At 36.6% G+C, this 13,451-nt stretch overlaps 1 protein-coding gene across 12 annotated transcripts in view; it reads left to right on the top strand.

The window, feature by feature from the left end:
- ARHGAP15 (Rho GTPase activating protein 15) overlaps window positions 1-13,451 on the top strand; it is a 710,746-nt gene that overhangs the window by 66,489 nt on the left and 630,806 nt on the right. For 11 of the 12 annotated variants that reach the window (XR_010322327.1, XR_010322332.1, XR_010322330.1 and 8 more), the window contains exon 3: window positions 8,061-8,129. The exons of the other annotated variant lie outside the window; for it this stretch is intronic. Coding sequence is in view for 5 of the 11 variants with exons in the window: in XM_003405853.4 (XP_003405901.1) it covers window positions 8,061-8,129 (69 nt within the window). In the remaining 6 variants the exon portion in view is untranslated. The remainder of the gene's footprint in view (window positions 1-8,060; window positions 8,130-13,451) is intronic. 12 annotated transcript variants of the gene reach the window in all.

Genomic DNA, 13,451 nt, shown 5'->3' with positions numbered 1-13,451 from the left:
AACTGGACCAATAAGCAACATCATGATGAACAGAGAAAAGCTTGAAATTGTCAAGGATTTCATTTTACTTGGACCCACGATCAACACGCATGGAAGCAGCAGTCAAGAAATTAAATGATGTATTGCATGGTGCAAATCTGCTGCAAAAGACCTCTTTAAAGTGTTAAAAAGCAAAAATGTCACTTTGAGGACTAAGGTGCACCTGGCCCAAGCCATGGTATTTTCAATTGCCTCATAAGCATGTGAAAGCTGGACAGTGAATAGGGAATACTGAAGAAGAGCTGATGCCTTTAAATTATGCTGTTGGCAAAGAATATTGAATATACCATGGACTACAAGAAGAACAAACAAATCTGTCTTGGAAGAAGTTCACCCAGAATGTTCCTAAGAAGGCAGGATGGCGAGATTTCGTCTCCTATACTTTGGACATATTATTAGGAGGGCCAAGTCCCTGAAGAAAGACATCATACTTGGTGAAATAGAGGGTCAGAGAGAAAGAGGAAGACCCTCAACAAGAAGAATTGACATAATGGTTACAACAATGGCCTCAAACACAACAATGATTGTGAAGATGGTGCAGGACCAGGAATTGTTTCATTTTGTAAATTTTTTTTTTTTTTTAGGGTCACTATAAATTGGAACCAACTCAAGAACACCTAACAACAACAAAAGGACTATACAAAGATACATTTAGATAGTAGTAGAATAATTGTGAGACATGGATAAATTTTATATTTGTCCACATAGAGGTAAAATTACAAGATTAACTGCTTGGTAAAGTCCCCAATCTTAACGTTCCTTTTTTTTTTTTTTTTCCAAAAGCAGTTACCTACCACATAAAAAAAAAAAAAAAAACCACATACACGTGGTTAAAAAGATAGCTGCCAGATTTTGCTTATTATTTTAAACAACGAAATTGTTGCTTGCATATTAAATATTGACCAAGTCTCCGTATTAAAAAAAGGAAAATAACCACCAAGTTTCCTTAATTTTTGTAAAAAAAAAAAAATAGCTTTAAGAAAAAAAAAATTGGCAAAACAAATGAAAATTTGAATACAAGAATTGGGATACACCAAAAAAAAATTTGAGAAACTGTGAAGATAGAAACTCAACCACAGATTTCTTTCTTTTTTTTCATCCAAGTATCGAGGGAGGTTGCTAATAGGAGGTATGCCTCAAAAAATGTACGTCTGTGAAAATGTTGGAACAAACTAATGCTTTTCTTCAAGTGATTTTATTTCAGCTCTAAGCCACAAGATGTAAACTTTCATCAAAAATGGTAATCTATTTAAAATCAGAGCTATGTGGAATGTTTCATGTTTATGTATAACTTTCATAGTAGGCCCCCCTACACCAGGAAAATAATATCTCCAAATTCTGTTATTTTTATAGTGTGTAATATATCAAGTACTAATCCCACCCATCAGATTTATATTCTTTAAATAGATAAAAATGAAAAAAGAATGGAAGAAAAACTGAAGACGTTTTGAAAATTGATTTTTTAATTCCTCTTTTTGGAGGATAAGACATCTGAAAAAAACATAATCATGATACATATTCTAATAAGAACAAAGGGGAACTTAAAGGAAAATCTACATTGCACGTTCTGCATATTTTTCCTTTCTGCTTTGCTCCATTAGAGAACTAAAGTACCTGGAGAAGGAGGATGGGCAAGAGCGGAAGAGGGGAGAGTGATGGGTAGAGAGAAAGAAAGAAGAGCTCATTGATTTGATCTAAAAGTGTTCCAGGGATATAGATTAGTCAGATATTGGATTCAAAGGCATCTAAGCCAGAAGGCAATTATATTTGGGGTTTTTTCAATGGAAGCAACAAATCATTCCTTTTTACAGGATATGAAGATACTACAAAAAGATGGGATCATTGAGAAAAAGACTGCAAAAAAAAAAAAAAAAATGAGATCTGACATTTTTTTTCCCTCCCCAAAAGAAGAGTTACCACCAACTGAAATGTTTTTTAGGAAAGATTGGTTGCTTCAGATGCAAAATACCGTGATAGAAAAACACTTGAAGACACAATTGCTTTACCCCAAAAGGAACTGTTATGTGACATTTTTAATAAATAGGCCAGAGAAACTTTAAATTGTTCAGGCCTCATTTTGGTAACATATTGGAACTAAATGGAAAAGCAGTAATTCTCAAAACTTTCAAATGGGAAGCGTAAAATGATATTGCAATTTCATAACTTAAGAATATGACAACTAGCAAAAAAATGACGTTATGAATATTTAGTAGTTAATAGGCCTACATACATGTTCATTCTGTTTAGAAGGAAGATCTATATACTTTTGAAAAATATTCGGAAACAAAAAGGAAAGCAAACAATATCAAAATCGTATTTTTAAGGCTTCTTTAGAAGAAATCCTTCTATAATTCAGAGAACATTATTTATTAAAATAAAATTGTGCCAAGCTCTTGTTAATATATTGCTGCTGCTTGAGTTTTTCAAATTCAGTAATTAATTACGGATGCTTGTAAAACTGAAAAGGACCTAAGATCAAATAATGGGCTCCACAGTTGCCAGTACTCTGAAGCTTAAGCCTAGAAGCAATTTGCTGGGGGCAAATGTAGTTTGTTTTGTTTCATGTCATTTCTGAAATTCTTGAGAAAAAAATCAGGACTGTCAAATACAAAATACCCTCTTTGTAATACTGAGATATTTTATAATATTAACACACAAGTATATTTTGAACACCTACCTTCAGAGACTACTGACATGCGAGTGTACAAAATGTGAAATGCTTTCCAGTTAAAAATGAGTGGTTCTAATGTCTTCAGCCAAAAATATTTCTCGAGGGTGATTTTTACAATATAACAATTTGCAAAATTATCTGATGATAACAATCAACCATTGATAACCACTTAAGTAAGTGTTACAAGCTTTTCTGTTACTTGCACTGTGGTTTCTGTTATTTGTGCTGTGGCTTAGGAGAACCTTTTTCCCTTCAAATTTTTCTCATGCGATTTTGGTCAACCTCAAGTTGTCTTTATAATTATTATTTGAATTAAGTATATCCTGCAAAGAAAACTCACTTGAAATACCTTCACTCTTCCTAACACCCACGTGAGATAATTTAGCAATTTGGGAGCTAGAATTTCCTAAATTCATAAGTCTCAGTCAGTATAACCTGATTTGGTATGTTGGCGTGTATTTCTCTGGCTGATGCTTTACTGAGAAGAGCATTAAAGCAAAAGACAGGTGATAAGGGTTCTATCTTTTCAGCTTCTTCATAACTTGTTTGAACATGATAGATTGGCTAGCTTATTGATTTAGGAATGACCAGCAATATTACTTCCCCTAAAGGAATATTAAGATGATTCATAACAGATTCGAAACATGATTTTAACTGCCTGTATAAACGTGTACAAACTTATAAGTTGGATGCACTTCAATTTTCTCCCTTGGAAATATCCCCTCTATGTACACAGGGAACTTAAATTTGTACTTCCCCCCAAATTTAGTGACTTTGTATATATACATTTATATTGCTGGAGAAACACTCCCGTGTAGTTGCTGAGGATTTAGGTCTGGGTTAGCATGGCACCCATGTTTTTTCCTAGATGTGGATTTTCAAGGTTACTTAATTAAACTGTGTTTTCATTTTTGCATTAGTTACGTTAATACACACAAAACACTTAGAACAGCACCTGGCAAATAGTAAGTACTCGATGAATGTTAGATAGTATTATCATTGCATCATTTCTCTATCTGAATTCTTGTTTATACCATGTACTTAGTAATTCCCTTCAAGAAGGAAATAGGCATGTGCTCAGTAAATGGTCCTTTCCGCTCCTTTGCCTTTACATTAAAATTTGTTTCCTAAATGCCTGTCATGGACTTACTATGTTTGCGTGCTTTTTCCCCCATTTCATATAGGACATATTACTTATTTAATTATATTATTTACACTTAAATCTTTATTTTAAAAGAAAATGAGCTCATATCCCTTCAGTATGAGCTTTTTTCCTATTTAACCATAAGATTATGTAAATACCAAAATAAAAACACATATCAGATAAACTAATCTCATGCGCCCCTGACAATATGTACATAAATTACTGTGAAATGAAATATAGCCTTAAAGGAAATCTTTCTATAGGTGTATGGAAGAGATCATGTAGAGGATGGTGGGCCATTCTGCCCATCAAAATCTAGTAGAGGTCAGGACAAATGAGGGCATGAACTTGGCCATGGAAGAAATGAGAAGACTGACACAGGGGAATGTCTAGGTGCCCACGCACCAATGTTGTGGAGATATTGACTGGCTAATACTTTCTCTAACATTTAAAGCTTCAGATGCTTCACATGCTGGGAGAACGCCTTTCACCCCAAGACTGGGAATCCAGCAAGGCTTCAAGGAAATAAAACAAGGAAACCCCTCTACTCCAGAAATCTTCTGCCCTTGTAGTTGAACATAAACCATATATATTAAATGATCAGAGGACATTGTAAACACATGAGTAGTAGTATCTCATTATAAGACTTTGTTGTAGGTGCCGTTGAGTTGGTTCTGACTCTTAGTGACCCTATATGACAAAGCAAAACGTTGCCCGGTCCTGCATCATAATCACAATCATTGTGCTTGAGCCCGTACTTGGAGCCACTGTGTTCATCCATCTCATTGAGGGTCTTTCTCTTTTTGCTGACCCTCTACTTTACCAAGCATGATGCTCTTCTCCAACGACTGGTCCTTCCTGATAACATGTCCAAAGTACATGAGATGAAGTCTGGCTGTCCTCGTTTCTAAGGAACATTCTGGCTGTATTTCTTCCAAGACAGATTTGTTCATTCTTCTGGCAATCCATTGTATATTCAATATTCTTTGCCAACATCGTAATTCAAATGCACCGATTCTTCTTCAATCCTCTTCTTTATAGGATTAAAAACAAAAAAATGATTGCCGTCAAGTCTGTTCTGACTCATAGTGACCCTGTAGGACAGAATAGCACTGCCCCATAGGGTTTCCAAGGAGCAGCTGGATTAGTGAATTCTAAATGTCTAACAATATAAAATAAATTCCTAGTTCCTCAAGAGGTTTAAATACCAAATATTTATACACTGAATATGCATGCACATATCCCTTCAATGTGACTTTTTTTCCTATTAAATCATAAGATTATGTAAATAACAAAATAAAAACATTTATCAGCTAAAATAATCTTAAGTGCCCCTGACAATATGTACGTACGCAAACTATATACTCCGACTACAGGACTGGGAAGAAGCTGAAATTTCAATAAATAAAAGGTAGGAAGTCCTGGTTTCTACGATCACTCTCCCATCAACTAACTACTCTGCTTCTCAGTCTCCTAATGCCTAAGACCTTTCACTTCCACGTTAACTAAGCATCAACTACCAAAAACCAAAGCCAAACCTGTTGCCATCTAGTCGACTCCGACTCATAGTGACAGAGAAGAACTGCTCCACAGGGTTTCCAAAGAGCACCTGGTGGATTTGAACTGCTGACCTTTTGGTTAGCAGCCCTTAACCACTATTCCATCAGGGTTTCCACCATCAACCAAGGTTATCTTATTTAGGTTAATGCTTGTTATTGTTAGTTGCCATGGAGTTGATTCCCACTCATGGTGACCCCATGTGTTACAGAGTAGAACTGCTCCATAGGGATTTCTTCGGTGTAATCTTAACGGAAGTATCCCCAGGCCCAGGCCCTTTGTTACACAATACCGCTGGTTGGATTCGAAGTGTCAATTTAGGTTAGCAGTGGAGAGCAAGCCATTTGCACCTTTAAAATTCTCCAAGAAATAGGCGATTATTTCTCACTTACATTACATAACAGTCAGAAGGAAGTCTTCTACAGGAACTCTCTGTACTATTTCTGCAAATTTTTTGTAAATATAAAATTACTCCAAAATAAAACATTTTCTAAAAAAAAAAAAAGTTTTTTTTTTTTTTTTTTTTTTACCTGTTTGTCTTTTCCACAAATTCATACAGGGGCGTGGGCTCTTTTCATGTTTCAAGCCTTCTCCAGTGCTTACTCCCAGCCAGCACAAAAGGACGAGAACACTGAAGGAAAATTCTCACTTGGTAACAGCCTCGGCGAGGGAGTGGTTCGTGTCGTTTCTGCTCTCATTCCATTGGCCCGAACTAGTCACATGACCATTCCTAACTTCAGTGCAGGCTGAGACATGTAGTCTAGATATGTGCCCAGGGAAGAGAGGACAGAATTTTGGTGAGCAACCAGTGGACTCTGCCACAGTCCTCCCTCCCGTTCATCGTAGATCAGTTTGCACCTGTCTTCCAACACTAAGAATCCATCCACCCACTTCCAGTTACTGCATACAGCTCAATCCCAGAATCTCTAGCAATAAATGGCTCTCTCCATCTGGCCTAGATCCCTGCCCGTGGTCCAGTGTTTTAGACCTTGAAATATAAGCTTTCTGTTCCAATTTCCCCATTGCATCCAATAGACAGTGGTGGAGCAAGAATTTGGCAACAGAAATATTGATTAATTAATTAATGCTTCTTATCTGATAACAGAAAGAATGGCAAACAGACATATGTCAATGGACCAAAACAATGATTTAGTCCTGGAGAGAAGGCCATTTGAGTCTCCTGGCCTGGCAATGGGGACAGTCCCTGTCTCTGCCTTCTGGGAAGATTCCATGTATTCATTGCCCTCCAGGGCTTCTGGCTCCACTTTCTGGGGGCTGTTCCTTCTCCACTATCCTCCAGAGGCCACGTCTGAAGTGGGCACTGGGGAGGATGTCCTCCATGGATATATTACTGCCTCATATCCCACTTTGTGTGGAGCAAATATGAGGTTCAAGGGTTGTTCATAGTCAGAGGTTTCTGAGGCCAGCCTTCTGGATTCTATGGTAATATAATTCCTTCAAAATTGATCTAAATCCTTCAATCAGTCACATGTGCCAGTAACCACAGTCAAACACAGCCAAAGCTCTTTTCTGGACATAACACTCAACATGCTTTATTTCTTTGTTTCCTCATACACTCTTCTTTCTCTCTCCTATTCCTCTTTCTTTCTTTTTCCTTCAGGTAAAATACTAGAAAATTCCTGTTTAATATAATAGTATTATTACTAAGAGCTTCTGTTTAAGTTTTCAAACTGTATGAGATTTAAGTATAGATTCTCTGTTTTCTTATAGAACCTGCCTATAGTACTACTTTAGGAGGAAGAACAATACAACATTTATTTGTTTCAAAAGTGGTGGTAGAGTGATTTTTGTGTATTTACATAAATCTGGTTCTGAAAAGCTGAGCTCACATGATAAACACAAAATGTTTCAATATTAAGTATTTTCCAGTTACTACTATAACAAATCACCGCCCCCCCCCAAAAAGGTGTAAAATAACCATTTTTATTATGCTTATAGAATCTGGTCAAAAAATTTTTTTTCAGATAAAGCACAGTAGGAACATCTTGTCTCTACTGCACAATATTGGGGGCAGTTGCTGGGAAGACTTGAAGGGGGTGACTCAATGGTTGACAATAATCAGGAGGTCTTTTCACTCACCTGTCTGGTGGTTGGTGCTGGCTGTCTGCTGAAACATTAGCTTGTTTGTCAGCCGGAAAACTTATGAGGACTCTCCCTGTGGTCACTCTGTGTGAGGTAATTTGGATTTCCTCACAGCATGTTGACTGGATTATAAGGGTAAGCATTCCAAGAAAAGGGGAAAGTGTGTGGCATTTTTATGATTAAACTCAGAAAGTGATATACTGTCACTTCCACCATACCTTTTGATTGAAGCAACCATAAAGGTCTGCTCTGGGTAAAAAGGAAAGAAAATAGACTCATCCCTTGATGGGAGAAGAATTGAGGGAAAAGCATATGTGACCTGAGATACTGTTACAGCCATCTTTGGGTACACATTTTATTCAGGTAAGCCAATGTCCAAAACATTTACTTCTCATTTTTTATTGACCTTATTTATCTACTTGAATGAACCAGAATATGATTATTTTAATACACATTCTTGCTGAATTGAGCTCTTTTAAAATATGTAAATCCTTATTTTTTAAAGGAAAATGATAAAAAAAATATTAAATATAGATATTTCTACAGATATCCCGGCACAGAAGAAATCTTTCACAGCATGTCTTGAAAGATATCATCCCTCCATTGGAACAATTGGTAAGTGATTATTTCACTTCAGTGTTGTATTACTTATCTACTGCTACACAACAAATTACTCCAAAACTTAGTAGCTTAAAACAACACATATTATTATCTCATGTTTCTGTGTATCAGAAATCTGGGCATAGCTTAGCAAGATCCTCTCACTCAGAGTCTCAAGTCTCTTTAAAGGCTGCGATCAAAGTGTCAGCCAGAACCAAGGTCACATCTGAAGGCTTGAACGAGGAAGGATCTGCTTCCAAGCTCACTTATGTGGTTGTTCACAGTATTCAGTTTCTTGAAGGTTGTCAGCCAGAGGCTGTCCTCAGTTCTTCACTGGATGTTGGCCAGAGGCCACCCTCAGTTCCTTGCCTTGGGGACCTACTCAACATGGCAGCTTACTTCATTAAAGTGTGCAAGCTGAGAAGGCAATTGAATGAGTCTGCTAAACAAGACCAAAATCACAATCTCTTGTAATCTATCATAGAACTGGTATCCAAAAACTTTACCACATTTTATTGGTCAGAATCCAGGCACTAAATCCAACCCAAACTCAAGGGCAGAAGATTATACAAGGGTATGAATAACATAAAGGGGCCATCACTGGGCCTACAACAAATACTGACACAGGGTTGTTGTTTTTTTTTTTTTTTTAATTAATTTTTATTTGCTTTAAGTGAAAGTTTACAAACCAAGTAGTCTTGCATACAAAAATTTATATACACCTTGCTATACATTCCTAATTGTTCTCCCCCTAATGAGACAGCACATTCCTTCCCTCCACTTTCTCTCCTTGTGTTCATTCAGCCATCTTCTGGCCGCCTCTGCCCTCTCATCTTCCCTCCAGATGGGAGATACCAACATAGTCTTATGTGTCTACTTGATCCAAGAAGCTCGTTCTTCACCAGTATCATTTTCCATCCCCATAGTCCAGTCCAATCCCTGTCTGAAGAGCTGGCTTTGGGAATGGTTCCTGTCTTGGGCTAACAGAAGGTCCAGGGACCATGACCTCCAGGGTCCTTCTAGTCTCAGTCAGACCATTAAGTCTGGTCTTATGAGAATTTTATTTGTGTGTGAGAATTTGGAGTCTGCATCCCACTGCTCTCCCGATCCCTCAGGAGTTCTCTGTTGTGTTCCCTGTCAGAGCAGTCATCGGTTGTAGCCAGGCACCATCTAGTTCTTCTGGTCTCAGGTTGAAGTAGTCTCTGGTTTTTGTGGCTCTTTCTGTCTCTTGGGCTCGTGATCACCTTGTGTCTTTGGTGTTTATTCTCCTTTGCTCCAGGTGAGTTGAGACCAGTTGATGTATCTTAGATAGCCGCTTGCTAGCACTTAAGACCCCAGACATCACTCTCCAAATGGGATGCAGAATGTTTTCTTAATAAATTTTATTATGCCAATTGACTTAGATGTCCCCTGAAACCATGCCCCCCAAACCCCTGCCCCTGCTACCCTGGCCTTTGAAGCGTTCAGTTTATTCAGGAAACTTCTTTGTTTTTGGTTTAGTCCAGTTGAGTTGACCTCTCCTGGACTGTGTGTTGTCTTTCCCTTCACCTAAAATAAAACTTACCTACTACCTGACTAGTGAAAACTCCTCTCCCTTCCTCCCCCCTCTAGTAACCATCTAAGAATATTTTCTTCTGTGTTTAAACTGTTTCTCCATTTCTTATAACAGTGGTCCTACATAACATTTGTCCTTTTGCAAATGACTAATTTCACTTGGCATAATGTCTTTCAGATTCCTCCGTGTTATGAAATGTTTCATAGATTCATCATTGTGCTTTATCGATGCATAGTATTCCATTGTGTGAATATACCATAATTTATTTGTCCATTCTTCCATTGATGGGCACCTTGGTTGCTTCTATCTTTTTGCTGTTGTAAACAGTGCTTCAGTGAACATGGGTGTGCATCTATCTGTTTGTGTAAAGGTTCTTATTTCTCTAGGATATATTCCAAGGTTGCTAACTAGTATGGTAGTTCTATTTCTAGTTTTTTAAAGGAAGCAACAAATCGTTTTCCAAAGTGATTGTACCATTTTACATTCCCACCAGCAGTGTAGAGCTGTTCCAGTCTCTCCACAACCTCTCCAACATTTATTATTTTGTGTTTTTTGGATTAATGCCAGCCTTGTTGGAGTGAAATAGAATCTCATCATAGTTTTGATTGCATTTCTCTAATGGCTAATGATTGTGAGCATTTCCTCATGTATCTGTTAGCTACTTGAATATTTTCTTTAGTCAAGTGCCTGGTGCTATCTTTTGCCCATATTTTAATTGGCTTATTTGTCTTTTTGTAGTTGAGTTTTTGCAGTATCATGTAGATATTAGAGATCAGGTGCTGATCGGAAATGTCATAACTAAAAACTTTTTACCAGTCTGTAGGTAGTCTTTTTACTCTTTTGGTGAAGTCTTTGGGTGAGCATAGGTGTTTGATTTTTAGGAGCTACCAGTTATCTGGTTCCTCTTCTGCATTGTTACTGATGTTTTATATACTGTTTATGCCATGTATTAGGGCTTCTAGCATTGTCCCTACTTTTTCTTTCATGATCTTTATCATTATAGATTTTATATTTAGGTCTTTGATCCATTTTGAGTTAGTTTTTGTGCATGGTGTGAATTATGGGTCTTGTTTCATTTTCTTGCTGATGGATATCCAGTTATGCCAGCACTATTTGTTAAAAAGGCTGTCTTTTTCCCAATTAACTGACTTTGGGACTTTGTCAAATATCAGCTGCTCATATGTGGATGGATTTATGTCTAGATTCTCAATTCTGTTGCATTGGTCTGTATATCTGTTTTTGTTCCAGTACCAGGCTGTTTTGACTACTGTGGTGGTGTAATAGGTTCTAAAATCAGGTAGAGTGAGCCCTCCCACTTTGTTCTTCTTTTTCAGTAATGCTTTACTTATCCAGGGCCTCTTTCCCTTCCATATGAAGTTGGTTATTTGTTTCTCCATCTCTTTAAGAAATGTCATTGGAATTTGGATGGGAATTGCATTGTGTCTATAGATGGCTTTTGGTAGAATAGACATTTTTACAATGTTAAGTCTTCCTATCCATGAGCAAGGTATGTTTTTCCACTTATGTGGGTCTCTTTTGCTTCCTTACAGTAGTGTTTCGTAGTTTTCTTTGTATAGGTCTTTCACATCTCTGGTAAGATTTATTTCTAAGTATTTTATCTTCTTGGGGGCTACTGTAAATGGTACCGATTTTGTGGTTTCCTCCTCGATGTTCTTTTTGTTGGTGTAAAGGAATCCAATTGATTTTTGTATTATCTTGTATCCCGATACTCTGCTGAACTCTTCTATTAGTTTCAGTAGCTTCCTTGAGGATCCTTTAGGGTTTTCTGTGTATAAGATCATGTCACCTGCAAATAGAGATACTTTTACTTCTTCCTTACCAATCTGGATGCTCTTTATTTCTTTATCTAGCCTAATTGCTCTGGCTAAGACCTCCAGCACAATGTTGAATGAGAATAGTGTAAAAGGCATCCTTGTCTGGTTCCCATTCTCAAGAGGAATGCTTTCAAAATCTGCCCATTTAGGATGATGTTGGCTATTGGCTTTCTATAATTGCCATTTATTATGTTTAGGAATTTTCCTTGTATTCTTATTTTGCTGAGAATTTTTATCATGAATAGGTGTTGAACTTTGTCAGATGCCTTTTCTGCATACATTGATAAAATCACGTGGTTCTTGTCTTTTGTTTTATTTATATGATGGATTATATTAATTGTTTTTCTAATGTTGAACCATCCCTGCGTCCCTGCATACCTGGTATGAATCCCATTTGGCCATTGTGAATTTTTTTTTTTTTTTTTATACATCGTTGAATTCTATTGGCTAGAATTTTGTTGAGGATTTTTGCAGCTAAGTTCATAAGGGATATAGGTCTGTAATTTTATTTTTTGTAGTGTCTTTACCTGGTTTTGGTATCAGGAATATGGTGGCTTCATAGAATGAGTTTGGAAGTATTTTGTCGTTTTCTGTGCTCTGAAATACCTTAGTAGTAATGGTATTAATTCTTCTCTGAAATTTTGGTAGAACTCTGCAGTGAAGCCATCAGGGCCAGGGCTTTCATTTGTTGGGAGTTTTTTTTACTTTTTCAATCTCTTCTTTTGTTATGGGTCTATTTAGTTGTTCTATCTCTGTTTGTGTTCGTTTAGATAGGTAGTATGTTTCTAGAAATTCATCCATTCCTTCTAGGTTTTCAAATTTGTTAGAGTACAATTTTTCATAGTAATCTGATATGATTCTTTTAATTTCAGTTGGGTCTATTGTAATATCACCCATTTCATTTCTTATATGGGTTATTTGCTTCCTCTCCTGTTTTTCTTTTGTCAGTTTGGCCAATGGTTTGTCAGTTTTGTTGATTTTTTCAAAGAACCAGCTTTTGGTCTTGTTAATTGTTTCAATTATTTTTCTGTCTTCTATTTCATTTAGTTCTGCTCTAATTTTTATTATTTCCTTTCTTCTAGTGCCTGAGGGTTTCTTTTGTTGCTGTCTTTCTACTTGTTCAAGTTGTAGGGATAATTCTTTGATTTTGGTCCTTTCTTCTTTTTGTTTATGTGCATTTATTGATATAAATTGACCTCTGAGCATTGTTTTAGCTGTGTCCCAAAGGTTCTGATAGGAAGTATTTTCATTCTTATTGGATTCTATGAATTTCTTTATTTCATCCTTAATGTCTTCTATAACCCAGTCTTTTTTGAGCAGGGTATTGTTCAGTTTCCAAGTATTTGATTTCTTTTCCCTGCTTTTTCTGTTATTGATTCCTACTTTTATGGCCTTATTGTAATATTTCAATGTTTTGGATTCTGCAAAGGCTTGCTTTATGACCTAATATGTGGTCTATTCTAGAGAATGTTCCATGTGCACTAGAAAAGAAAGTATACTTGGTTGCTGTTGGATGGAGTGTTCTGTATATGTCTGTGAGGTCAAGTTGGTTGATTGTGGCATTTAGATCTTCCGTGACATAGGCTTTTTGTTGTTTTGTTAGTTAAGTAATAATCATTTCCTCTAATTTCCTAAGATTAGGAATTTTTTTAAACTTTTGTTTGTTGCTGTATCTTAATGACTAGAATAATTCCTTATGACTATAAATATTGTAAATAACATGATTGAATGAAATATTAGAGTTGTCAAAAACATATAAGTACCAACTTTTCTGATATATTCTATTACCTCTTTCTTTGAATGACCTCCTTTTTAATAAACGTGATGCTCTTTGCTCCATCCTCATTCAACTTGTCCTTCTTGTTGTATTTCACATTGGTCATCATGCTTCCAGTGCCTTCAATTTATAGGATATTGTACCATCATGACTTTACCTCTTCTGCTATT

The sequence above is a fragment of the Loxodonta africana genome, chromosome 6 (genome assembly GCF_030014295.1).
Source record: "Loxodonta africana isolate mLoxAfr1 chromosome 6, mLoxAfr1.hap2, whole genome shotgun sequence".
Lineage (NCBI taxonomy): Eukaryota > Metazoa > Chordata > Mammalia > Proboscidea > Elephantidae > Loxodonta > Loxodonta africana.
This window is presented reverse-complemented; position numbering and strand designations above follow the sequence as displayed.